This window comes from Brassica oleracea, chromosome C9, assembly GCF_000695525.1.
Source record: "Brassica oleracea var. oleracea cultivar TO1000 chromosome C9, BOL, whole genome shotgun sequence".
NCBI lineage: Eukaryota > Viridiplantae > Streptophyta > Magnoliopsida > Brassicales > Brassicaceae > Brassica > Brassica oleracea.
In genome coordinates, this window is record NC_027756.1 from 11277623 (window position 1) to 11304742 (window position 27120).

The 27120-nt window shown below is 37.1% G+C and overlaps 5 protein-coding genes across 6 annotated transcripts; all 5 read right to left on the reverse strand.

The window, feature by feature from the left end:
- Positions 1-2991: 2991 nt before the first annotated feature.
- On the reverse strand, positions 2992-5293 carry LOC106313828 (putative pentatricopeptide repeat-containing protein At1g64310). Its single transcript, XM_013751746.1, has 2 exons — positions 3402-5293; positions 2992-3071 (listed from the first exon to the last, which is right to left on the reverse strand). Exon 1 carries the CDS (start codon positions 5251-5253, stop codon positions 3589-3591), a length of 1665 nt encoding a protein of 554 aa, XP_013607200.1. The 5' UTR covers positions 5254-5293; the 3' UTR covers positions 2992-3071; positions 3402-3588.
- A 440-nt stretch (positions 5294-5733) lies between these two features.
- On the reverse strand, positions 5734-8349 carry LOC106316903 (mitogen-activated protein kinase kinase kinase 7-like). 2 transcript variants are annotated; one of them, XM_013754770.1, is made up of 4 exons: positions 8317-8349; positions 8138-8218; positions 6009-8012; positions 5734-5936 (listed from the first exon to the last, which is right to left on the reverse strand). In XM_013754770.1, exons 3-4 carry the CDS (start codon positions 7963-7965, stop codon positions 5743-5745), a joined length of 2151 nt encoding a protein of 716 aa, XP_013610224.1. In that variant the 5' UTR covers positions 7966-8012; positions 8138-8218; positions 8317-8349; the 3' UTR covers positions 5734-5742. The 2 variants fall into 2 exon arrangements, with proteins under 2 accessions (XP_013610224.1, XP_013610223.1); XM_013754769.1 differs by having other exon boundaries at positions 6009-8022.
- Positions 8350-12835: 4486 nt separating this feature from the next.
- On the reverse strand, positions 12836-13939 carry LOC106314309 (putative F-box protein At1g53360). Its single transcript, XM_013752205.1, has one exon. It carries the CDS (start codon positions 13937-13939, stop codon positions 12836-12838), a length of 1104 nt encoding a protein of 367 aa, XP_013607659.1.
- A 7969-nt stretch (positions 13940-21908) lies between these two features.
- On the reverse strand, positions 21909-24292 carry LOC106314310. The gene is made up of 3 exons (XM_013752207.1): positions 23728-24292; positions 22256-23611; positions 21909-22033 (listed from the first exon to the last, which is right to left on the reverse strand). Exons 1-3 carry the CDS (start codon positions 24290-24292, stop codon positions 21909-21911), a joined length of 2046 nt encoding a protein of 681 aa, XP_013607661.1.
- A 6-nt stretch (positions 24293-24298) lies between these two features.
- Positions 24299-24694, reverse strand: LOC106314311 (uncharacterized mitochondrial protein AtMg01250-like). Its single transcript, XM_013752208.1, has one exon. The coding sequence runs from the start codon at positions 24692-24694 to the stop codon at positions 24299-24301; it is 396 nt and encodes a 131-aa protein (XP_013607662.1).
- Positions 24695-27120: the final 2426 nt, after the last annotated feature.

Here is a 27120-nt window from a genome sequence, read left to right on the forward strand (position 1 = left end):
GATTTTAGTCCATTTTGTTTTTTTTGTCATGTTTTTTTAGGTTTTAGCTTAGTCATTGATTTATTAATAATTTTTAGCTGAATCACTAATTTATTAATTTAAAAAATATCTGTAATGAATTTAATATATAATTAAAAACGAATTTTGATTTAATAATATTTAAATCTATAGGTTATATTAAAATTCTTATTTTTTATTTGTCATATTTTATTAGGTTTTAAGCTTTTATATAGGTCATCGATTTATTATTAGTTTTTAACTGAGTATTTATTAATTTTCACAAAACCCGTAATGAATAATAAATTTTATACATAATAAAACACGTATTTTATTTTAATAATATTAAATTTATATGTTTTATTAAATAATTAATTATAAACTAATATAATAAAATTGTAAAAATATATTTAAAAATTATGAGAATTCTTATATATATTGTGTTGCTATCTGAAAACAATATTTTTTATTATAAAGTTAAGATACCAAGATATAAAACAATTTATAATTAAATATTAGTCAAACAAAAATATTTATATAAAAATATTTTCTAAACTATTTCTAATATATGAGTGTTTTAAAACTTTTAACACAATAATAAATACATAGTTTGATGAACGTTTACTGACCTATATAAATAATTTGATGTTTGATTTAACTATTTAAAATCATAAATAACAACTTAACTTGTGACTGAGTTCAAAACAATTTTTTTTGCTTTTAGTTTAAACCAGTTTAAGTTTAATCCGTGAAACACTATAGCTTCAGTTGGTGACCACTAGAAGAATGAAAAAGATGAAAAAAATAAAAAAACAAAATTTCATTCGAGGAATTGAAAAAATAAAAAAAATACAATTTTTTGTTCAATTTGTTCATTATCAAAATTGCATAGGGAATTTTTTTCTTATAAATTCATACTTCCATGAAGAATTTAGAAGAAAAAAGTGGGATCTACCTTTCAATAATTTGACTAAAATTTCAACATAACTGATATAAATTTTGAAGAACAGAGAATTCACCATAATGTTTTTCTTTCAACATGTTCACCAATTAGAGTTTTATAATGCCGATTTTTGGATTAATAAGACATAAAATAATAAGTATTCGTAAGATGATTATGCCTGCATGTGCGGGCAAAGCACCTAGTTATAAATATCTATATTAGCTATATTTTGATAAAAATAATTGAAAATTTTGATAATTTATGAAGAATATAATTTTAAAAGAAAAAAGAAACATAAAAAATTGTATATAAATAGATTTTTACAATATTTACATGACATGATTGTTTCTTATTTTTTTATAATATAAATATTTTTTAGTGAAAGACTGCATCGGATATAAATATTTTGATGCTAAATTTATTATTGAATTTGTAAGTGTATGAAAATAAATTATTTTTCTGGTCTTTAAATTAATAATATATTTACTAATAAATATTAGCAAGATAATTTTACTATTTAATATAATTATATAGTTTTAAAATACACTAAAATAAAAATATTAAAACATTACTTAACAAATAATATTAATCTATTCATATTGTAAATTAGATTTTGTTAAAAAATATTTCCTGTCCTCATTAATATTTTTTTTTTGTATGTGGACATAGCCAATTGGTGAACCCTCTTGTTTATTTTATTTTTATTCATTTGTTTCTCTTATTTTCTCGCATCCGGTGTAAAAATAAAATGTATCAGTCCAGAGGTCCACCATGTAAAGGTCCAGCCAGGCCCGTTAGATTGTCTCTTCTCTAGCAACTAGGTAAAAACGTTTTTTTAAAAAAAGTTGAATTGTATGAATATAAAGGCATACAAGTAAATAAGTTCTTCTGACGGCTTGTTTCCTTTTTTCTTTATACCTCTCCGACTTTAAAAGACAGGACCTGCTTCAAGTAGCAAGGCCCTCTACTGGATCAATGGCAACACCTCCAAATGAACCGGATGACACTGTTTCGGCCAGTAGAATGCCCAAGCTAAAAATTCTGAAAAGATATGAAGATGTATCTTTCAGACACGAGCTGAACCCTAACAAAGTGGTTTGGACAAATGAGATGTTGAAGGATAGGAAGGTTATCAATCTCGATGCCTGGAATCAAGTTGGAACATTTGATGAGAGGATTCAAATCATCAGAGAAGCTCTAACTTCTCTAACAATTGAGGTAAGTTTTAGATCTGTGGGTGCTCTCATGGTATGTGCTTGGGGTTTAGTTTCTTGTGAAAATCCAAATGAATCTGTGTTTGGTGGATTATGGGAGAGTTCAAAGGCAAGAGAGCTTGAAGAGTACACTAGACTCTCTGATGGAATACTCTGCAAATCATCCAGATGGAGATCCCCTCCTGATGATAAAGATCTGATCCTGTTTACCACAACAAGCAACGGTGTAAACTGGGTGAGAACGGCATGTTTTTACTGCGCTGCAGTGTTGAGACTAGCTACCAAGGAGCATGATGCTCTTGTAAAGGCTTGGTCTTATCTTCCTGAGCATTACCAGAGTTTTTACAAAACTCCCTTAGAGTTTAGTCTCTCACTGGATCACGAGTGCTTAAAATGTCTATGGAGACTTCTTCAGAAAAGTACAACAATTCACAACTCAGTAGCTCCTTTTCTTTTAGCATTCCAAGAGCTTAGTGGAAGCAGCAAGAATCGAGCCATCTGCAAAACGTTGTTTGAGAGCCATCTGGGGTTTACAGGACTTCATGCTTATACTCTGTTTATCTCAAACGCTAGTAAACTCGCTGTGCCGCACCATGTGTTTCGTCATGTACTCCGTCATCACGCTGCCGAAGAAGGCCTAGAAACAATCATGGAGATATTAAAACGCTACGAGGATCCTTGCTTAGACGAGGGTGATAGAAAGTCTAAGTGCACATGGATTTACTCTAGGATATTCGACTCAGATATGTTTGGCAGTCTGCAAACGAAGAGGTGTGTGTTTTTAGCAGCTTTACTAGCTGTCATTGCAGATACCATTGGAGGAACATCATCATCAGGAGGAGGCTCAGGTCAAGCTTCTAACATCAAACAGTTGCAAGGGTATATTCGAAACAACCAAGATGATCTTCATCTGTGGGCTGGAAGAATAATTGCATTCTGTAAGGAGTTTAATGAGAAGGAATCAACCAAGAAGTAAATAGACAACTCCTCTACTGTGTACTTTCTTATGACCTACCTAGTTGCTTTTCTTATTCTAGCTTTGTTAAGGGAGATACCGTTTGATATCAACCTTGAAATCATTATGTACTAAAAATGTTCTGCACTTTCAGTTATTGTTTAATACATAAATACATAGGATCCCTAATGTTAACAACTCTACCAAGGATAGATATATCTCTGCCACTATCATTAGCAATTTACCTATCATTCACGTCTCTAAAATCCTGATTCGAGAGCTTGTTACTAACCTCATCTTCCTACTGAACATCCTTTTGCCAACCATGGCGTCCTTGATCTCCCCTCTTTATCTTCGTACTGCTTCTCAAACATCACCGAAGAGCTTCTTCTATGCTTAGCTTATACTCCATTCCTAAACTTTTTTTCCATCTATGCCTCAACATAGACCCAACCAAGCCATGAACTGCTTCCTTGCGGTTAAACCCAGCTAATGCCTGGCAATTTGCCTCCAAAGCTCTCTGAAACACCATCTCTAAGCATCTCTACTTCATCCCATTTCCCATATCTGGCATACACATTAGAGAGCATAACGTTGTAAACACTTCTTCTCTCTTCCTCCTCGTTCTCTCTTATCTTCTCTGCTACAACTTCAGCCAACTGAGCATCCTCGTGAACTTCACAACATGACAACAATGCTCCCCAAATCCCAGTATCAACCGGTCTTGGCAGTGACATCACAAACTCAAATGCTTCTTCCACTTTTCCAGCCATTCCCATTAGCTTCACAATGTAAACATGATGTTCCGTCCTTGGCTCAACACCAAACTCCCTCTTCATCCTCATGAACATCTCTTGACCTTCGTGTAAAAGACCAGAATGGCAACATGTACAAAGGAGAGCAGAGAAAGTGACCTCGTCGGGTTGCAATCCCATCTCAAGCATCTCGTCGAACTTTTCAAAAGCAGAGGAAGCGAATCCGTGCAAGCCAAGACCCAAGATAACAGAGTTGAAAGAAACAACGCTTTTCTCTGGAACTTTAGCGAAAAGAGTCATCGCTGAGTCAAGAACCCCGCATTTTGAGTACATGTCTATAAGAGCAGAGCTAACCTTTATATCAAGTTCCAGCCCTTGTCGAATAACATAACTGTGCACCTCTTGTCCGTAGAGCGAATCCGATAACTCAGCACAAGACCCTAATACAATCGCAACGAGAACAGAATCTGGCTTCTTACCACTCATTCTCAGCTCATTAAACAGACACAAAGCCTCCTTGTGGTGTCCACATTTCGAGTAACCGTTTATCAAAGAAGAACACGCAACTAAATCAGTAGGCTCAGAGATGCCACTAAACACACCACAAGCAGAAGCTATGCACTTACACCTCGAGTACATGCTCACAAGCGCACAACCAACATAAGAATGAGAGTCTAGATTCACTTTCAAACAAAACCCATGGACAGACCGAGCAACGAGTGTTAAACCAGGATCAATCACTCCAGTCATCAAGGCTACCATCGTATAACAATCAGGTCTGTTCCCTTGACGTAACATTAAATTAAACATACTGATTCCTTCGTCCCAATATCCACAACTTCCATATCCAGAGAGCATAGCATTCCATAGAGGAACATCTGGCTCTGCTACTGAATAAAACAACTTACTCGCTTCAAACGTTAGGCCAGCTTTTGAATAAGCTTTAACAAGTGTACTGCCGCAAACTTGGTCAAAGCCAAGACCAGACACAATTGCGTTTCCATGGATACACCTAAGCCCCTCTGTATCAGAACTCTCTGAGAAGCCACGAGCTAAGCACGCGTAGGTGAAGCTATCTGGCTTCGTATCGGAGCTAAGCATCTGAGAGAAGAGTGAGGAAGCGGGGCCAAGATGATGAGATTTAGCGTAAGCTCGAATCACAGAGTTCCAGAGGAAAACGCTTCTCTCAGGAAATACGTCGAACAGTTTGCGTGCGGAGATAAGATCATCGTTTAAGGAATAGTATCTGACAAGCTGCGTGGCGAAATAGGGATCACGCGCGAGTTGGGACTTGGTAACGAAGCTATGCAGCTTCTGTGTATTCAACTTCGTTTGAATTTTTCTAGAGAACTCGTTGATAATCAAACGTAATTGCGACTGCGATGACATTGCAGAAGCTAGAAAAGTATCTAACAAAAAGCAATGTTCTTAAAATAAGTTTGCCGCGGCAAATTATGAATTTCTTAAAATTTAATTTATACAACTTAAATTTTTTTTAAACTGTTTTAAATTTAGTTAAAATTAATTTAAATCAGTTAAATTAAACAATAATAATAGTGTAAATCCACAATTCGTCTAGTTTATTTTCTTGCAATTCATCAAAATAACTCTGTAACTAAACTCAAAAATTTTGAAACTAAATTAATTTTTACAATTCATTAATTTTTATAATTGTATAATTCATCAAAATAATTTTTATACTTCAACAAAATAATTTTATAATTAAAAGAATTGAAACTAAAAGAGTAAAAATTACAACAAAAATATTCAAGAGTTTAAACTAAAGTTGTCTTTTCGAAAAACTTTTTGTCTTAATTTAAGGTTCTTGCGAAAAAAAAAACAAAAAAAAAAAACAAGAAGTGTGTGTGTTTTAAAAAGCTAAGTTAGCTCAGAGTCTGAAGCAGGGCCAGAGAGATGTCTACTACGTCTTGTATGTCCCAAAGGACTCATAGGACTCAAAGGCAACCTTGTATCCTTCCTGGCTTTGCTGTTTCTTCCAAACGGACTTAACGGCAATGTCACTTTCGGTGCTGGTCTTGGCTTTACTGGCGATGATCCTGTTGACCGTAAACCTATACAACATTTGAAAAAGAGTTTAGTCTTTAGAACTAAGGATCATTTTGGTAGTGTAAAATGTAACTAACCTGCGCTTGAGTTTCTTCTGAGTTTGGCCATGTCACCACTTTTCTTTGAAGCTGGTGAGATCTTTTTCTTAGGAGCTTCTGAGTAAATTGATCTTGTATCAGACTCTGAGTATTCAGATATTGCATCTAAGCACAATGACTTTGTATACTTTGGCGTTGTTGTTGGTGGATCCGAAACGCTTTCTGAAGCAGACTCACCTCCTGTGTCCGAACTCTCTTCTTTGCTCAAGTTTGGACTCATCTTCTCCTTCTCTGCGACTCTATACGAGTAAAGCTGGAACGGTATTTGCATCACGGACTCCGCGTGAGACCCTGTCTCGATTGAGAACTTTTTCAAGAATCTTGCTTCCAAGTCCCAGCAATCAACAAGCGGAGTTTGGATTTGGATGTGACCCTGATCCGGATTCACAACTAAGAACTTCTTTACGTAGCGGAGTATCCGGCAAATGGAAGAGAAAGTCGGACGCTGGCTAGGTTCTGAGTGCCAACACCGTCTGATAAGACTAACGAGGTATTTAGGAGAAGGGAATGGGAAGAGAGGTCTATCTCCCCTTCTTATGTTCTTACCCATCTCATCTCCTTGTAGATGACTATCTTCAAATGGTACCTTACCGGTTATAAGCTCAAAACACACCATAGCAAAGCTATACACATCAGCTTTATGAGTAAACTTTGATCTCGGAACTGTTATACCTTTGAGATCTTGTTCCATCTCTGTTAGAACCTCAGGTGCATACCAAATCACAGGAGCAGGAGTGGTTGGTCTAGAGGAAGCTCGAGTAAAAGTTTTGACTGAGTTCAAACCGAAACCGGATATCTTGGCGTGGAAGTAACCTTCGGTGTGACTTCTCTCTTTCAAAAGAATATTCATGGGATTCAAGTCTCCATGGAAGATCTCGTTTGAATGAAGATACTCCATGCCTCGAGCGATCTGAAGCATTATATCAATCACAACGGGAACAGAGAAGAGATACCTTCTTCGAGGTCCACAGTTCTCCTTCATGTAGCTTTTCAAGTCTTTGTGCATTAACTCCATTACCAGAGAACATTCTTTCTTCTCTTCGTCATAGAATCCACATAGGTACTGAAGTATATTCGAGTGACATAGCGATAACAGAGAAGATATCTCTGCATCCAACGGCTCAAGATCTCCGAAAAAATGTCTCAGGACAAAAGAATCACCTAACCATTGAATCTCCTTGTACTGACCACCACCGCCTAGTCTCCTCCTCACTTGGTAATCTTTAGAGCCAACGAGTATCGAACTCGGGAAGAGCCTACCGTTAAACTGTTCCAAACCGGTTAGTTTCTTCAACAGAAAGTCAGCTAAACGCTTCTCGGTTTTCCCAATCTCATCGCTCTTGGACTTTCTCTTCTCTTGTAACGCCTCAACTAGATTCCATCTGTCTTCTCTCCATGAATGCTCAAAGCGGCTACAAATATCCTTGGGAACCAGATACTGTTTCCCAAACCTCCACTGAAACAGCTTAGGATCATTCCACTCTCTATCGTACTTTCTAGAGAAGACAACTCTCCTTCTATCCATCTCTGAAGGGTCGAGACCAGAAATCTCTCCAGCTGTCTCTATCGCCTCGATCACGGCGGGAAAGTAACAGAACAAGTTGTGTATGTGAAACTCAACACAATCTTTGTTCTGATGAAAGTTGATTACTTTGCCCCACCAATCTTTATTAGACATGCAGCTTCGAACATAGGTTTCACCTTCTTTAAACACTCTGTAGAGCTCTTTCAAAGGCTGTTCAAGGGCTCTCCATTTGGTATGCTTCTCTTCGAGCTTCAAGTTTTGTCTGATCTCTTCGGCGACGGTGTTGAAACCCAAACTGAAAATGTCTAATAACAAACAGCATTGTCTTTGGTTGATCAAGATATCGTCTTGTAATACCATAAGCGCGTTTAAGCTTCCGAGAACCTCGCCGATTTGCCTGAACTGCTCCATCAAATGGCTTTGTACAAAGTAACCAACAAAACCGAACTAGGTTTGATCTGATGATGGCTTGAGCCAAAAAAAAAAACATGAAAAGAAAATCATAAATAGAGAAAAAATAAATTATATTTATAAACCGTTTTATCATTTGAAGGGAAAATAAAAACAGAAGAAAGAGAAAAACCTGAAATGAAGATCCTTGTTCGTCAAGGATCGATGAATTCTCTTTTGGAATATTTCAAATCACATCGTTGAGTAATCGAATCTGACAAAAAAAAAACACACTATATCTCAAAATTATGGGTTGAAAACTAAAAAAAAAATTGAGAAGAAACCAATCGTTAAAAAGATTGAAGATATTACCTATATAATAACTTTGAATCAGAAGAACCTTTCAATACCTAAAGAAAAATATAATTAGGGTTCAAACTAGACAAACAAATCTCAAAAAAGTTAGGGTTCCAAATAAAGGAACCAAAACCAATAGGAAAATAGAGATCTTTTTACCTATATAATATAACTTCTAATCAGAAGAGGCTTCAGAAGAGAAAATAATTTTTCCTTTCTTCTCTTTTGGGGTTTGCTGCTTCCGAGTCGTCCTAGAAAAGATTTCCTCAAAGGTTTTCGCTGTCTCCTCTGTAACGGTTTTTTTTTTTGCAGAGAACGCAGAAAATATATTTTATTATTAATTGCATGCAAAGTGTAACGTTTTGGTCTAAGTTTGATTTGGTTTGTGTCTGGCCGTTGTTGTCCGCCATTTATGTAGTGTTCCCGTGACTTTCGTCCTAATAATTTTATCATACAATGTTTTTTTACCATAAATACGTCATGTAATTAATTGGAGTTTATGGAGTCCTGGGAGATTGATTTGTGAAAGAGTGTAACTTTTAAAAAAAATTTGAACATTATTCTGCAAATATGTATACTCTGGTTTACATATTTTTATTATAACTCTGGTTTACATATTTTTATTATAATTCTTGTTAAGGTAAAATAAAGTAAAGTTTTTCGTGATACTAGGGAAACATGAAGCAAAAAATTAAAACAAGAATAAAAGATTAAAAGTAGTGTATTATTGATTTTTAGAGCACAAATTACAACATATGGGTTTAGTGCCGCATGTCTGTATAATCGAAGTGTAGAATAATTGATCCCTTTGTTCTAGGGTTTAAGAACTTTGTTTATAAGTCTTTGTAGTTGAAATTTAGGTTAGATCATCCAATATCCTAGAATATGGAAAATCCTCTCTTATAGAAAATTTTCTATTTTACCCGAAGGCAAAACCAGCTCGGAAGCAGAAAATCGTCTGAGTATGAAAAAAAGATTGACATACTACTCTAAACATGAAGAATGACTTTCAGGATTAATTATCCCTAACATTTTTTATTTTACAAAATTTAAAATTTATGTATGCATGATATTTTAAATTTATATTACTCTTTTTAAAACATTTTCTTATACACTAAAGTTATATATTACTTAGGAGTAGAATGTGGAGGATTCATTATTAAACAATATTAGATTTAGATAGAATTAGAAGATAAATCATAATGAATAAAAAGAGATTTGAATGAATTTTGTTTTTTGTTTTTTTGCTAAATTGTAAATATCATTTCATAATGAAAGTTGAGATTTTACGAGATGTTATTAACAACTAGAAGACCTCAAAACTTGTTTCCACGGCAAAAAAAGTAAAAACATGGAAACAAAATCAATCAATACTTTAGATGTTCTGCGTTGGAGCGAACATGACCAAAAGTAATGATACAAACTTGAGAAGTCCGAGCGAGAAGACAAGCCGAGACAGATTTAAAGGGAGAGGACCGAAGACTAGTGAACGAGAAAGCACAACACCCGCAAGAAGCTGATTCATCCGGCTACCTGAACAATTTGTCATCTCTCAAAAGAACAAACACAAGCCCGCTCAAAGACTGCCCTCAAGGTCCGAGCTGGGACACAGTCTGAGCCAAGATCCGACGAAAGACATGACAACACTAACCACATAAGCTTAATAGCGCTCAACTTCCTCAACCACGCTCGTCCTCTAAACCGGTGAAGAGAAACGGGCAGCATCACCACTTCTGAGCCTTACTACCTCCTCTAGGAACAAAGTGAAACCCTGAACACCAAGAAAACGAAGAGCCTCCACCTCCACTACCCGTATCAGCTGAACCTACAATCAAAACCCAGACCAACAAGCAACGCCAAATCCGACACAAATGAGAGATGAGGAGCTAATTAAAGCTACACTCAATAGCAAACACCTAAGCTTGACCCATGGAGAGACGAACAAGAGCCGCCTCCAATCCTGAGTCTGAAGTCCCGAGACCACGAGCTCGTAGTGGAGCACACCCAAAAGACCCTTGACAGATAAGACAACTTTCACAGCGACAATTTGAACCAAACCGTTAGGGTTTTGCGGTGGACGGAGAGGTGGCGCAAGATCTGGTGAGGAGAGGCTGCGAAGATGCGGTACAGTCGCTTGAAGCACCAGCATCTGAGCTCTCTTAGCACGGCGAGTCCTTCAATCGAAGAGATGGAGAACGCTAGTCAAGACCAGAAGCAGAGCGCTGATTCACCGACCGGACCAATGACGGAGTAGGAGATGGACATATGGGAGCGACAGTGGCCCTCTCACAGCGCCGAGAGGCGCCGGAGAGACGAGTTGAAAACAACGGCGGAGGCTCTCATGAAGAAGGGTTTCAGAGAGAGATGCTAGGGCGCGTGGGTGGCACGCCCGTTTTCTATCTTGTATATGAATTTTTATTTAAATTAAACTAATACGATATATTTTTAAAAAAAAAATCATTCCAATAACACATTTTACTTTCTAAGACACATTTTATCTTTCATATTACACATTGAGACACTTTGCCCATGTGACACATTTTATCTTGTTGCAATGCCACAGATACCCTCAAACCTAACTTAACCACAGTTGCCTTTAACTATACTGAGTTAACCAAATACCCACGTGTCTAGAAAGACAAACCCCACTTTCGTTTTGAAAGTAGATCTATTTTCCCCCAATTCCCGAACCCTAACTTCTTTCATCCTCTCTGCCTCATCCTCTCCGCCTCATCCTCTCCGTCTCGAATTCGCTGCAGTCGTAACACTCTCACTCAAACCCCGCCGCGAACCATGAGGAAACCGAAGACCAAGAAGAAAGTGAAGATATTCGCTAAGGGACGAGTGTTACGTTCGGTTAATTTGTCGCAGTCGTAACACTCTCAATGAGAGAGAGCTTGAAGCTTCTCCACCTCCTCATAATCACAAGGTTTATTATAGATGCGTTTTATCTTTTTCTTTTTTTTTTATCTTTGATTAGCGGTTGTTAGATATAGTAATTTCTTTCACCCATATATGTAAAGAAAGTTTGTGATTGTGCAGCTCAACTCCACCGCGATTCTACCAGTACTCGTCCTACACCTCTTGTCCCGTCTTTCAATGACTCGCTACAACCTAACTCGCCACAACCTACTTCTCCTGTCGCTAGCTCCCCTGTTTTCAACCCTATCATTCACACACCGACTGTCCACAATTCCAGTGACCACAACACACATCCAGTGTCAACACATCTCCTGACCACATCGGCACCAGTGGTCACGTCACCTTGTTTATCGAGGAACCATACATCCTCCTCCTTTGGACACTCAGATGATCACTACTACGATTCTCCCACAGTACTCGTCCTACACCTCTCGTCCCGTCCTCCAATGACTCGCCACAACCTACTTCTCCTGTCGCTAGCTCCCCTGTTTTCAACCCTATCATTCACACACCGACTGTCCACAATTCCAGTGACCACAGGACATCCAGTGTCCACACATCTCCTGACCACAGTGTCACCAGTGGTCACGTCACCCTGTTTATCGAGGAACCATACATCCTCCTCCTCTGGAAACTCAGATGATCACCACTACCGATTCTCCCACAAAAAAATTACCTTCAGACTAGCAAATTACTCTGCTCACCTTTTGTGTAACATATGAGTATCTTGTTGAATTCGGGTTCTTTATCTTTTGTCTTTTGATGCGCTGCTTGCCAATGATGTTTTAGGCAATAACGATATGCTATATTCTCTCTTTCCAGGCTTCGTAACTGTAACTTTGTTCCATTCCGATAGTGGCATCTTATTCTATGTTTTTATCCTCATCACTCTTTATTTACTACTTCTCATTAGTTGTCCAGATTTTAGGTTCGTCGTTCTATATTTACTACTTCTAATTCTACATTTTCAACAAACTCAACTGACATACATTTCAACCTTCATTTTCATCGATAATTGTACTCTGAACACACCATTGTCTACATCCACGAAAACAATGTGTGTGCTGACTATCCCCATTACATGACCACATCCACGTTTATCCCAAACAATATAAATTAAAAATTATTATATTCATTTCTAGACGTTTTTCAAATTCAGTTAGACAAAAAAAAATTTCAACACATTGACCAATATATTCAAGAACTGTATTCAATTCCAAAAATACATGTCTACAAGAAAACACCAACGGCGGACTTCACCAATTTCTTTGTTTCACTTTAATTGCTTTAACCCAAAAATACACGGCTACAAGCGCATACACCAACTAGACAATATTAATATATTATAAAAATAGACTCGTCCCTTATCCCAGTTAAGCCAGAAAGAGGCATTTTGGTCCGAAATGAGCCTACAACCAAGGAAAAGTGCTATTCAAGCATAATGTGTTTTAACATGTTAAAAAAGATAAAAAAGTGTCTCATCGGTAATGCACTCGAACAATAAATTCTACCGACTCCTTATTAACAAATTATTGAAAATTATCTACCAATAACCCCATATTCACACATAAGTCTTAAACCCTGTCTATGTCTTGTGTCTTGTTGATAATGTTCAGCCATTAGATCTCCCGAGCTCACTTCTCTCGTAGTCAGAATAGAAAGGAAAATAACTCATGGTCCAATAATAAGAAGGGAAAAACTTTGGAGCTCTTATTTGTAGTTTCTGAGATTTCCCGTTATTCATATTGTATGAACACATTCCATCCAAGTCAGCCAGTGTTACGACGTCGTTGCTTGAGAACCCCACAGGTTCGAGCCCTATACTTTTAATCTCTTTCACATGTACCCAAGAATTGCCCAAACTCCTCTCCAAAACCCATAAGTCCTGATAATCCACTCCTTCCTTCGACCTCGAACTAATAACTCCAACTTTTCCATCGTATCTTGTCAACTTTAGAGAATCATCGCTCGCTAGATTCTCAGGAACCGGGAAAAATGACCAAGAATTGGTTTTGAAACAAAACCGGAATACATTGTTGCTTGTCGTTAACCAATGCAAGAACCCGTAAGAAGCAACCGGATTAGCAGTTCTTGGAACCAGTAAGTCTTCTTTAGGTAGCTCCACGTTGTTTAATCTCTTCCACGCAAACGAATCCGAATCGAAAACTTCACAAACGAGAGTGAAACTGAAGTTGTACCTCCTATTCTCGTTGCCAGGTAACTGTGAGAGCCTCAGTATCTTGTACCGGAAAGGATCAGACCCAGTAACCATTAAACCGAGTGCGATTGTGAAATACCGGGTTTTTGGTTTAGGTAGAATCATGTACTGTTTGGTGGTTGGTTTGCAGACGATGTACTCCGGTTGCCTTCCTTTAACCGGAAGATCATTAACACAAAGCAAAATCCCATGACTTGCGTCACAAGCTTTAATACTTACTCTTCCTGGTGGTAGAAAATCCAGCGAGATTTCATCAGACCCACTAGGAATGTTGCCTAAATCTCTGACAAAAGCGGAATGAACCATAAGTCTCTCGCTGAATTCGAGGAAGTAACCGGAAACGGAATTGGTTCTTTGGAGATTGAGTTTGAGAAAGGAAGAATCGTAGGTTCTCTTGTTACATTCTTTGTTTAAGAGTCTACACTTTCCCACCAACGAAGCAGGAGAATGAGAAAGAATCTCGATGATCATGTCTGGGTTCATATCGAAAGAAGTCATGGTGATGGAAGTCGAGAAGAATGTATAATCTGATTGATGAGTGTGAAAGATGATTGTTTCTTTTTCATTGGGTGTGTGTATATGCGATAAGAAATAAGTCTATCTATATATATATTGGATTTTTTTGGACCATATTTCCTTTTTAGCTTTGATAAATCCTATTTCCTTTTAGTTTTCAACAATAAATAAGTAATGATTTTGTTAGTAATACCAAGAATTTCCATTCACTTTTCTTACTTGTGTGAGGTATTTCCTTAATATTATATCTCCTATATATTAATTGAGAAACATTACGATTTTTTTTATAGCCACGTGTTATTACTAGGATGATTCTTATAATCATTAGAGAAATGAGTTGGTCCATCTAATTATATATAATAATTTTTTTATTAAACTAACCATAAATTCATTACTAATATTCTTTATTATTTTCTTAAATAAAATTTACGGAATTGCCTAATGTGGCTAAAGTATATATGACAATTAATGATTTTGAATAATAAAGATTTGATAAATATTAGTGTATGTTCTATCATATTTGTTTAATTTTAAATTATTAAAATAAATTAAACAACCACATTACCCATATAATAAAATTTATATTTTTCTGTATATGTTATATTTTGAATTTTTAAAAACGACCATAAATTATTAAAACTAATATAATTCTCACATTCAAATTTTATTATACATGGTTTAAAATTTGTTATGACAAAATACAAATAATTACAATTTATATAAATAAAAAGTCTAATTTAATTAATTATTAAGATTACAAGATATATATATATATATAAATATATATAGATATATATATATCTTGTTTTAAATTATATACCATGTAAAATACATAAATATTTTAATTTCAAAATTTATTTTGAACAATTTTTTTGGTAAAAGATTTGAACAAACATTGACAACTTAATTTTTAAAAACTATAAATTACTAAAACTTTTAATCCCACAATGAAAATTTTGTTATGAGTAATTTAATTTTTTTTCAATAAAAGATACAAATGATCAAAAAAATTATATGAGTAGAAAGCATTATTTAATATACATTAATATTAACAATATACTATGTATGTTAATATCATTTATATTTAATTATATATTCTATCAAATAGAAAAAAATATTGTTTGGATTAATAAAATTGATTTATATATGTGCACCAATTTAATTATATATATAATATTTATTGATTTTTAATTATTTAATATATATTTATTATTTCATAGTATTTAAAAACATATAATACATAAAATAATTTACATATATAATGCTCATACCGCTCAAGGCGCGGATCTTAATCATATCAATTGCGACAAAAAAAAAACTGCCAATTTACCTTTTAATTTTTTTAAAAATATATTAAGAATTCCATCGGATTTCAAAAAGTTATGAAACATTCTAAATTCCATCGCCGTTTAAAACCAAGTCAAATGATTATATCATTACTTGGATATCTGCGTATCTAATCCAGTAACCTTTTTTGAAAACATCTAATCCAGTAACTTGATAGAGCAGATCCATCCGGTAAAGCTTCACTTGCGCTCTGAAGCTGATGGTACACAATATACATACGATTTGATCCTTCATAGTACACGCCATTACGGCTAAACTTGATGCAACCGTTCCAGTAACACAACATTGGAGCCTCTATTATATCCATGAACAAACCTGAAAGGAATTCAAAGGAAAACCTAAATTCAGGGGATTAAACCCTAAAACACAGAGTTGTCTATGATTCGCCAAGTAGCAGTAGTATAGGGAACAGTAAAATAAACAGAAACATTTTTTTAATCTCTAAAACAAGAGCAAGGAAGGTTATTATCAGCATCAGAAAAGCAGACATTTATAATCCTAAAAATGATCATCTACATACCCCGAAATGTTAATGTGAACAAGAATCAAATCTTTCAAATTAGAAATCGAAATAAGCTTTTGTTTTGATCTAGGTTGAACGGCTCACATAATAACGAACCAGATTGATCTTTCACGTACAAAAGCAGCAACGCAATAGTACATCACATGAACAAGACTGGTTTCAAATCTGGTTTGGAACGGACCCAAAATATAACTATCAGTTATACAAGGAACCCAAAAATCAAAAAGGCTCTGTTGTCAAAGTGGGGACGAATGAATCCGGTGGAGCTTATGTTACATAACGTATACACAAACAAGCAGCTGATTTAAGTTACAAAAAAAAAAAAAAAAAGAAAAGAGTTAAAAAAAAAAAAAAAAAAAGACAAGCAGCTGATTTGGATAAATCTCACAGATTGTGCATTTGTTACACACTAGACTCAAACAAGTATTAATCTTCTAAGGCCTCCCACATCGTATCAGTGGCGTTGACTAAGATCCACTCGTATCTCCAGCTGGTAAGGGGGAAAAAAGAATTATTATGAGAGCTTCAGTTTGAGTGTCTAATCGATGATATTCTTTTGTTTTCTTTAGTTTGAGGATGGAAACTACTCGACTATGGAATGAAAATCTCAGAAACAAGAAGAAATTTGAAACTCATGTGAATTACAGCAAATATACAATCTTAGATCCGAAAGTTTGCAGGTCCTGCCTCAGAAACTTAACAGATAGATCTCTTATTCTGAAGGGAAGCACAAACCATTCACGGGATGAAGTTTCACAATTTGCAGATCAAGTTTCTCTCTACTCCGAGTGCACCCAACACTGGTAAATATAGTATGTTAAACTCACACCTGCCTAAGTTATGATAATAAGTATGAACATCATTTTCCAATCTTTCCAGTTATCAAATCAAAATGGCAACGTCGCTGATAGCAGAAGAACATGTTCACTGGGATAATGTGGTAATTGAGATTAAAGAAAATTTCATGAGAATTAGTCACATGCAGCAGTAGATCTCTCACTCACCAGGTTTTCTCTATTTTTTCAGTATCATATTGTTTGGAGTTTTTCCAAAGTCAAAGTTTTGATCTGCATATAATCCGATGAAATTGCTATCAGGATTCTGAGCTTATAAGCAGAATACAAGTACCTAACTCAAAGAGAACTTTGAGAAAATGTGGTTGTTGTTCCATATGGTGCTTCAAGAAGCCGACATCGGATTAGATTTGAATTGGCTGCAGCATCAGGAGCCTTCAGATATTATACTATGATGTTAAGTTCATATTTTTTACTTTTACGTAACTTTTTGAAGAAGCCTTTTAACATTTTTTTCAAAGCAGGAATCTTCAAAGATAACTTTCAAGAGCCAGTTGGAAACACAAGAAATTGGGACGAGATAAAGACATAGACATGATGATGACTGGCCTCGTGCAAGGGAGAAGAGCAGGGACAGAGATGATAAGAAAACTAAGGGACTTTCAAATCCAGAATACATGATGATTGAACTAAATCTCAGCCTCAAGCTTCAGGGCAGAGAGAGGGAAGGGGGGGGGGGGCACAAAAAAAAGCTCTGGTGGGCACTAAATGCGTCAAGAAAATCTTATGGTTTCTTGGAAGGATGATTTTGTTTGTTGGGCATTTGTAGTCTTCTCAGGGAATCTTCCGGTTCCGGTCTTCTCTCCACCTCAAATTCAAAAGCGGTCAGCACATGTTTGCAGCGTTAGGACGGTAAGAATTTCTCTGATATTCATGATTTCTTTTTACTTTTATGTTTTCACTTACACATGTAGATTTTGGAGATCTCTCTTTTGTTTAACGTCAGATTTTGAAATTAGTTTTGCACGACAGGAAATCGGTGAAGAAGATAGTAAATGAAAGTTGTAACAAATGAGGTGAGAGAAGTGATATCTCACTTTTTGTTTTCTTTTTTACTTGGAAAGATTATATGAGATTGGTTAATACGGAGGAGATGTGGCAAACACAAGATACTCTCTGCATGAGCAGATTTGAGACAGATGTGGGCAAAATTAAAAGGACTAGAATTTGACCTGGATTGGTTAATACTTAAATAAGTAATACTCCCCATAATGACCCGCTGATAGTAGTAGACCTGTGCAAGTAGTGGCTGTTATTTTATTTTTGTTTCACAGGCCCAAGCAAACTATGACATATGAGAGGCTTTAATTCTGGATCATTCAGTTGACTAACATGTTTCTTCATTGCAGTTATGACGCGCTAAACTAACAGTAGGAATATTCGTAGCTGCATTTCTTACGGTGTCATCAACAATGGTGGTTTATTCTAATTTCACTTTTTTTTCCTTATCTTACATGGTATAGAACTTGTGTCTTTGCATACTGCATATATAATATTACGATATTCTCCTACACAGTTTGAATTTATTCCCTGAGCTCACTTAAACTGTACTTTTTTTATTTTTTTCTTGGGTTGTCTTTCCCTAATTTTTTCTTCATGCATGATCCTCATTTGGTATCATTAACTAAATGTGATTCTTGAACTAGGTCTTGAAATTTTAATGGAAAGAAATAACATAAGTTGTCTACATGGCCAGACAACGGCTGGAACTCTTATCCTTCAGGTCTCTGATAAGCTGTAAATACTCATCAGTTGCTTATGTGGAAGGATAGATGAGAGAAGCAAAGAATTGAAGAGAAAGAGAGGGTTTGACAGTTATGGGAAGCGATGGTATAAATAAAGAGATAGAGTGAAAGAGATCTTCATCGATCTATTATCTCATAAGTTTTAATTGATAAATCGTATTCTGAGAAAGTGAGATGTTGAGGAGAGAGTCACTTGAGATACATTGTATTATGTGTTGTGGATCAATCGAGAGTTGGTTCGTAACAGTCTCTACTTAACAAAATTTTTTTGTTTGTTTTGGAACTGGTTGTCGGCCAAATCCGCATTGTCCAAGGCTCACGAATGGAAAAACTCTAAACACAATAAACAATGCCTCTCCTAACAGTACGGGTGTTGCGAGTTCCAAATCTCAATACTCCTATCTTTCACACAAATAAGACTGATTCGTCACTTCTTGCTACAATTATATATATCCTCTGCAAACTTTGAACAAGGATAGAAATTAACGCCCTACAAACTTTCAGTTTTGAATTATTGCCTATACACTATCTAGCCCTTGAGTAATTTGCCAATAATGATTTCAAGAATTTTAGTCATGTTTTTCCTCTTCCCAACAAGCTAGGCATTTCGAATCGTGACTGTGACCAGTTTCACAAATGCATCACATCCGTCTTCTCGAAGTGGACTTTTATTCAAACGTCACCGTGCTATCACATACGAGTTCTTGGAGCTTTGTTTTCAAAAGTTTAACATGTGTGTTATAGGTTTCTACGCCGTTACTTTTCTGATTTTATGATAAAGAAGTTTAAGACATAATTTTTACATAACCTACGGTTATGATCTGGTATCTATATCTATTTATTTCAAGTGTTTATGCACCTCCCTACAGGGAATCACCAACTGTTCCAAACCAAACAAACAAAAATTAACTATATGATTTCCCTACATATTTCTACCCAGAAAAAACTAATATCTTAAAACATGAACGGTTGTTATTGCAAAAATCAAACAGATTTATTAGTTTGATTGGATTTATTGTTTTCAAAGTCTAACATATCTTAGTATAGAATAAATACTTTAAAAATACACTAGATCAAGATGAGATGGTCAACAGAATAAACTGCCTAGAGAGAGTGTCCACGTTGGTTTAACCAATTAGAGAACTTTTTGTAACGACGTCATCATCTCCTTAAACCTACGCGGCTCTGTCTTTTGAGCTTCATCTCATCTGAAAATAAAAGCAATTATTGTCTTCTCCAATTCTCATCCTCAACGCCCACGCCCTCCACAGCTACTACTCATAATATCCCATTAATTACTTCATCAGTCGACCCTATTTTATCGCTTCAGATTCTTCAAGCTCAAAAGTTTATAAATCCCTCACTTTCACCTACTTCAGCATATTCACCAGTAAATGCTCAGTTCTTCAACGATCTCTGTCTTGCATTGGGAGAGTCCGAGCTCCGATTCGTCTTAATGCATTTCTTGAATTCACTTTCTACTGTAACCTCTAGATTCACCAACCAATAAGATTGTATTATTTCATATTCGATATCCTTTAAAAAAGAAACAAAATATTGTCAAATTATATTATGTTTTAAAATTAAAAATAAATAAATAAAAAATATTAGTAATTACAAAAAAAAAAAATTTAACGTCGTCACCAAAACACTAAGCCCTAAATCCTAATCCCTAAATCCTAAACCCTAAACCTTTGGGTAAACCCTAAACTCTTGGATAAATCCTAAACTCTAAATCAAAATCACTAAACACTAAACATTCAAGGGTTTAAGGTTTAGGATTTTAGTGTTTAGTGTTTTTTATTTAGAGTTTAGGATTTATCCAAGGGTTTAGGTTTACCCAAGGGTTTAGGGTTTAGGATTTAGGGTTTAGCGATTAGGATTTAGGGTTTAGTGTTTTGTTGACAACGTTAAAAATAATTTTCTAAAAATTCTTTTTTTTTGTAACTACTTTTTTTATTTTAAAAACATAATATAATTTGACAATATTTTGTATTCTTGATAATTTTAAAATTACTTAAAAAGAAACTAAATTATTAAAAAATTAATATACAAATAAAACTAAAGCAATATTTTGTAACGTCAAAATAATAAATGAATAAAAAATATATTATGTTAATAAAATAGATTTTAGATTTTAAAGACTTCTAATTCATGTAATATTACAAAATTAAAAATTTGTTTATTACAATTAATATTTTACCATTAGATATATTAAAATAATACTCTAGATCGATATTCAATTGTCAGTTTTCAACTATTACATGTAAAAAAATATTATTAAGTATGCCTTTTTTTTTTTTGAAAATGGGGTTTTATATTTTAAATAGGTTATTGGAGTACTTTTTCTTTTCGTGAATTTATTCGAGATGAGATTTCGATCTTTTAAACTAAGATAATTTATGTTCTATACATAATTATATTTTTTTTTACATAACTCTAAAATCTCGGACTTGATTCTTCATATTTTATTAGTTAATTTTGTTACATATAATAGAAATACTTACTTCAAACTTAAAATATAAAAAAAATCAAATTTCAAAATTATTTATATATAATTTAATATACAAAAATTCACATACAAATAAAAATGATAAATGTAATAAATTTAAATATATTATCCGCGCATAGCGCGGAGAAAAGATATAGTATTTATTAATTAGTAGGTAGCATTGACGAAGATCAATTCGTAATCAATATCCAGGTCGTAAGGAAAAAACAAATGTTTAGAAGCTTAATTAAGAAGCACGTTGAACACTAAGACCAACATACAATAAAAGAAGAACGTTCAACAATCAACATGGCGTGTAGAAAAAAAAAAAGAGAGAGTAATGAACCACATTATATATCCCTAGCTAATCTAGAGCATTAGCAATCATCAAAGGAACTCAACAAAAAGATCACAAAGCAAAAAAAAACAGAAAAAGAAGAAAGATGAAAACAACTGGCGCAATCAAAATATTCGGACTGATGATATCTTTCTTGCTCATTGCGATAACACCATCTGGTGCTGTTGTGGCTGGTGAGAAGGAAGTAGTACTTGACTCTGGCGGACAAACAGTAAGGGCCAATGCTCCTTATTACATCTGGAAGCCGGAAGAAAGACCATGGATTTCCCGTTACGGAAACAGGACGCTTTCTCCCTTCTCGTGCCCACGGAGAGTTGTACTGTTCTCTAATGCAATTGTAGAAACACTTCTTCATCCTCATCCTCATCCTCTTCCTCTTGCTGCATACTTCTCGAGCTCATACTGGATCATTACTTCTATGGATGACTTTCTAGGGGTGAGATCATATCGAAACTTGTCAGCTGTAAACACATGGTGAAACAATGCACGTTACAAAGAAGAAACCATCAGTAAAGAAAAGAAATGAAAACACCTAATCTTAGGCTCATACCAAGTTGCTTAATGATGTCAGTAAACGAAGACTGTCACAAAACAACAAAGCTTTTGTCAAACATCTAACTTGTAACACAGAAATTACATGATGGTGTTCGAAGTCCTTACCATTTTAAAGTCCATCACTTTCAAGATATCAAGAATTGCATTTCTCAACTCTTCATCACTAGGAGGCTCCTTGCTTTTGCTTTTTCCTTTCCCTTTTCCTTTTTCAAGATAACAAAAAGATGGTGTCAGACAAATAAGAGACGGTAAAAAAATTCACCGAGAACGTAATATTAACGAACCAGGTTGATTTTTGACATAAAAAACGCAGTAACACAGGTACATAATGAATGCTCTCCTACTGAATATAAACCTAAACCGGTTTAATCCTAAGTCCGGGTTGATTCAAATCTGTTTTTAACTTTGATCACTGAGACTTATACCTGATACTTTAAGTGGAGGTGGTGCAATGACGTGGGGAAACAATGTAGGAACTCCAGAAGCTTCCGGCCAAGCTGACATCTCCGGAACAGGAGAAAATGTAGCCTCATAAGTTTTGTAATAGCTTTCAACAGAGTAACAGTCGTCCACATACGGCAAAGGGTTGATTTTCATCTTCTGGAAGACAGCTAGAGCGTGCAGACATGGAAACCTCTTCCTTTGGAACTTCCCACAAGTACAGGTTGAGTCATTCAACTCAACAATGCATTCCTTATATTTCTCCATTAAATGCCTCATGGAGACGCGTTCTGAGGGTCCTGAGACCTGAAATGCATCGCTTTCTAACGGCGTTACAACGTAAGCACCGGAATCTATCAAAGACTCTTGAAATTTTCTCATGACATTTTCTGTGTACACACCCCCTGTCATTGCAACTTTCTGAAAGCTTCTACAAACTGCAAACAAAGCTTTTCTATCTATCATCATGACTCCGTATCTAAGCCCACTGTCATGCGCCAGAGCCCACTGATGCGGAGGGATTCGGTCTAGCCATTTCCAGCCTTCTGGACTCTTCTCTTTGATGTCCTTCATGTAGGAATCAAATTCTGCCTTCTGAGTCGAAGAACCAGCCTGCATCACAAGATACTTCGTGTGGTGGTGGTGGTCTGGGAAGAGGCGAGAGAATTGGGAGCACAGATGAGTCAGACAGAACCTGTGATAAGCCCAGGGCTCTTTCCACTGAGACCCGGGTTCGTTAACAACAGCGAGTATGTCCGGGTGATGCCTTGTGATGAGGCAAAGGCCCTTCCTTTGTGTTACCTTCTCTCTGATTCTAGTGAGAAACCAACACCAACTATCAATGGATACTTCTTTAGTAACCGCAAAGGCAAGCGGGAAACTTTTGTAGGCTGCATCAAACCCTGAGGCTATCATCAGTTTCATATTGTACCTACCCTTCAACTGTTTGCTGTCCACAACAACCACAGGTCTACAATGCTTAAACCCTTCAACAGACTGTGAAAACGCCCAAAACACTCTTCGAAAGGATGCATGTTCAGGGTTAGGCAAAGAATCATACTCCCAGTCCACGAGCAGCCCGTTAGAAGAGTGAAGCGCAGACATCAACTTGGGTATGAATCTGAAACTCTCATCCCAATCTCCAAAGAGTCTTTTGATAGCATTCTTTTTCGCATCCTGCAACAGTGTTTTTGCATCACTAACTTCCTCACCTTCCATGTCAAGTTGGGTAAGAAAAGTTTGCTCAGAGCCAAACTTTTCATTCCACCACTTGTGCAACTCCGCAACTGAGAGCATAGGATGTTCACTGACCACACCCTCAACCTCATCAGATCTGCAACCTTCATATCCATAGAGAGTAGGTGCCTAATAGGCTCTGGAACTGTGCTTGTTTGGGTGATCTGTGACGCAGGTGAGCTTCCAAGCCATCTCTCTCTCCATATGTTTGTGTTTTCACCGTTTCCAATGATCACCTTAGCGCCTTGTTTGATCAGATGCTGAGCTGAGTGGATACTTCTCCAGGCATATGAGGGCAGGGATCCTAGTGGGGCATTGAGAGGGTCGGAGGATCTAAAGTATCTGCTTTTGAAGATTCTGGCTAGCAATGAGTCTGGTTGGGTGATAATGCGCCAGAGTTGCTTCCCGAGCAGAGCCGTGTTGAAAGCTTCTAGATCTTTAAAACCGAGTCCTCCTTTGTCCTTTGGGGAGCATAGGCTCTCCCAACTTCTCGAATGCATTCCTTTTGACGCTGTGTTGCTCTTCCACCAATAATCTGACATTATAGCCATAATTTTCTTGCATATCGTCTTTGGCACCAGGAAACACGACATTGTGTAGGTTGGAAGAGCTAAAGCAATTGCTTTGAGAAGCACTTCTTTGCCTGCTGGAGAAAGGAACCTATTTTGCCAGCCACCGATTCTTTGCTCGAGTCTTTCTTTGAGGAAGCTCAAAATGGATACTCTAGAGCCTCCAAAAGATTCAGGGAGGCCTAGGTATATACCATCACCTCCTTCCTGCTCCATTCCAAGTTACAGTTTGATTTCTTCTTTCCTCTCGCTTGGAATGTTTTTGCCAAAGTAAATGCTTGACTTTTGGTAGTTTATTCTCTGACCAGAGGCAAGACTGTACTCTTGTAATATTGCAGTTAGGCGGCTGAGCTCTTCATCTGACTGTTTGCAGTAGAACATACTATCATCAGCATATAAGAGATGAGAGACTGCAGAAGCTCCACGCGCCACCTTTAGGCTTGTGATCTCTCCCGAGTTTTCAGCTTGGATTAGTTTCTGGACCAGCATTTCAGTGCATATTACAAAGAGATATGGGGAGAGCGGGTATCCTTGCCTAATGCCTCTCGTGGGTCTGATGTCTCCGTGAGGAGTACCGTTGATAAGCACCTGGTAGCTTACTGATGTGACGCATTCCATGATTGTTCTTCAGCAGGCGTCCGAGAAGCCCAAAGCCCGCATCGCTTTCTCTAGGAACGACCATTCTACTCGGTCAAAGGCCTTGGAGAGGTCAGTTTTCACTGCAATGTACTCTCTGGAGCAGCTGTTGTTGGAATTCAAAGCGTGCAATAACTCATGGGCAATCAAGATATTATCAGAGATGAGTCTGTCTTCGACAAAAGCTGCCTGAGTTTCTGTTATTATCCAAGGTAGTACAGAATTCAACCGCTTACTAAGTACTTTTGAGCCAATCTTATAGGCGACATTACACAAACTTATGGGGCGAAATTCCACTAGCCTCTTTGCCTCCAGCTTTTTTGGAACCAAACAGATGTTTGTTTTGTTGATTCCCTCTTCAAGTTTCCCTGTTCTGAGGAATTTTTGCGCCATAAAGTCTTCTTCCGCAAACCACTCCTTATCATCATCATCAATGAGACTGAGGATCCTGTTTTGTGCTCTACGGTTTTTTGTGACTGCGTGAAAGAATTTGGTGTTCCTGTCCCCGGACTGAGCCAATTGAGTCGGCTTTTCTGCATCCAGAAGATCTCTTCGTTATGGTACTCCTCATTTAGCTCAGATCTTAAGAGGCTCAGCTCCTCTCCCTTGTTGAAACAGCTTCGTGTTGCCTCGTCTATCTTGGAGTGGAGCTCATGGATTCTGAGAGCGGAGTTTGGTTTTGCTGCTCTCTTCCAGATGGAGATGTCTTTCCTGCATTGAGAGATTTTGCGTAGGAGTTCCGCTTGTCCTGCACTGTGTCGCTTCCACGATTGAGAGACTGCAGTGATGAAACCCTCGCGTTTTATCCAGCGCTGGTCATACTTGAAACCCGCTTGCTGTCTCCACATTTGCTCAATGAGGCTAGTCATGACTGGACTGTGGTCTGAGCAGACTTTCTGTAAATAGGTTGCTGACGCTTGGGGGAACATATCTAGCCAGGCTTGATTTGCGACTGTTCTGTCCAATCTACATTGGACATTTTCGTTATTCCTGGTTCCTGCCCATGAGAATTGGTAGCCGACATGTTTTATGTTCCAAAGCCCACAAGCATGCAACATTTGCCGAAAGTCTTTGCCTTCTTCTGCACTCCTTGCTGCTCCGCCTATCTTTTCTGCAGGATCAATAAGCTCATTGAAATCGCCAGTCATTACCCATGCTCCATTTCTGGTTGTACCAATTCTTGTGATCCTTTCCCAAACGTCACCTCTTTTGCCCTTGATTTGCTCTACGTATACGCAGGTAAGAAAGAACATTTTGTCTTGCCACTGAATCTTTAAATCTATTACTCTGCGGTTGGCCTGCAGTACCTCAACCTTGCAACTTTCTTTCCACATTACTGCAAGACCACCGCCTTTTCCTACCGGTTCCACTGTTTTCAAGTTGCTGAAACCGAACTTTTCTACCAAACCTTCTATGTACCTTCTTCTGTTTTTGGTCTCACTGAGGAATAACAGCTCAGGATGATGCTGACCAAGCAACTCCTGTAGGTATCGAACTGTTGGGGTATTCCCCAACCCCTGACAGTTCCAGCTGAGTATTCTCATATTGACTTTGAAGGGTTGGAATTATCCATCAACCCTTCTTCCAATATTTTGCCACTCCCCAATACTATCCTACGGACAGAATGGCGAGGGCGTGTAGCTGCTACTTGAGCATAATGATCTGGAACTTCTACTGATTTCTCTCCAGACCCGCTTCCTTTGGTGCCTAGTGTCATGTCCCCGATCCTGGATAGGATCGTCCGGACGGACTGCGGTGCGAGGAAACGCACCAGTCAGGTCATATGACCTAAAGGCAAGCGAGCTGGTAGCCGAACAAGATCCAGGTGAAGCTCGATGAAGTGAGTGATCAGAATGGATCATGGGAAAACTAAGTCTAGGTCTGGAAATTGACCAAGGGACTTAGAAAGATTGAATAATATGAAGAGAGCAAGCTGGACGAGTGATGAGACAGCTGGACGATGCGAGAATGAGGCTCGGTCAGCTGGGCGAAGCTCGGACAAGCTCAGTGTAGCTCACATCAAGTTTGGCCAGATCAGGTAGTTGGACTACTAGCTCACTCAGCTGGGTCAGCTGGGAGTCATCTCAACTCAGCTGGATGGAGTGTTGGAAGCTCGGACCAGTGTGACAGTTCTGGGCAGTTACCGGGCCGGTTGGTTAGTCAATGATGGCTATGGGCTGGTGGGATCTTGACATGAACCACCAAGGGTCCGTGGGTCTTGGCCTCAGACAAGGTACTCAGGATGATGTTCTGGGCCTAGTTTTCGGACAGCCCAAAGGAGAGAAGAGCAGTTGGACAGTTATTTCCGAAAAGGTGCAAAAGGGTCAGTTTTGTGCCCTTTCTCTCTAACTGCTTGTGGCGGTTTCTCTAGGGCAGTTGGGGCTCAGTTTCTCTATAAATAAAGAGTC

What these genes read in the sequence shown, in the direction of transcription:
- LOC106314311 (XM_013752208.1), bottom strand. Translation starts at nt 24,694, where the DNA reads ATGGAATGCGTCACATCAGTAAGCTACCAGGTGCTTATCAACGGTACT.
- LOC106313828 (XM_013751746.1), bottom strand. Translation starts at nt 5,253, where the DNA reads ATGTCATCGCAGTCGCAATTACGTTTGATTATCAACGAGTTCTCTAGA.
- LOC106316903 (XM_013754770.1), bottom strand. Translation starts at nt 7,965, where the DNA reads ATGGAGCAGTTCAGGCAAATCGGCGAGGTTCTCGGAAGCTTAAACGCG. An exon ending in CAGAAGAAACTCAAGCGCAG is followed by an intron (nt 5,937 to 6,008) that starts GTTAGTTACATT and finishes AATGTTGTATAG; the next exon opens with GTTTACGGTCAACAGGATCA.
- LOC106314310 (XM_013752207.1), bottom strand. Translation starts at nt 24,292, where the DNA reads ATGGAGCAGGAAGGAGGTGATGGTATATACCTAGGCCTCCCTGAATCT. An exon ending in TAAGGTGATCATTGGAAACG is followed by an intron (nt 23,612 to 23,727) that starts GTGAAAACACAA and finishes ATGGATATGAAG; the next exon opens with GTTGCAGATCTGATGAGGTT. An exon ending in ACCTCCACTTAAAGTATCAG is followed by an intron (nt 22,034 to 22,255) that starts GTATAAGTCTCA and finishes ATCTTGAAAAAG; the next exon opens with GAAAAGGGAAAGGAAAAAGC.
- LOC106314309 (XM_013752205.1), bottom strand. Translation starts at nt 13,939, where the DNA reads ATGACTTCTTTCGATATGAACCCAGACATGATCATCGAGATTCTTTCT.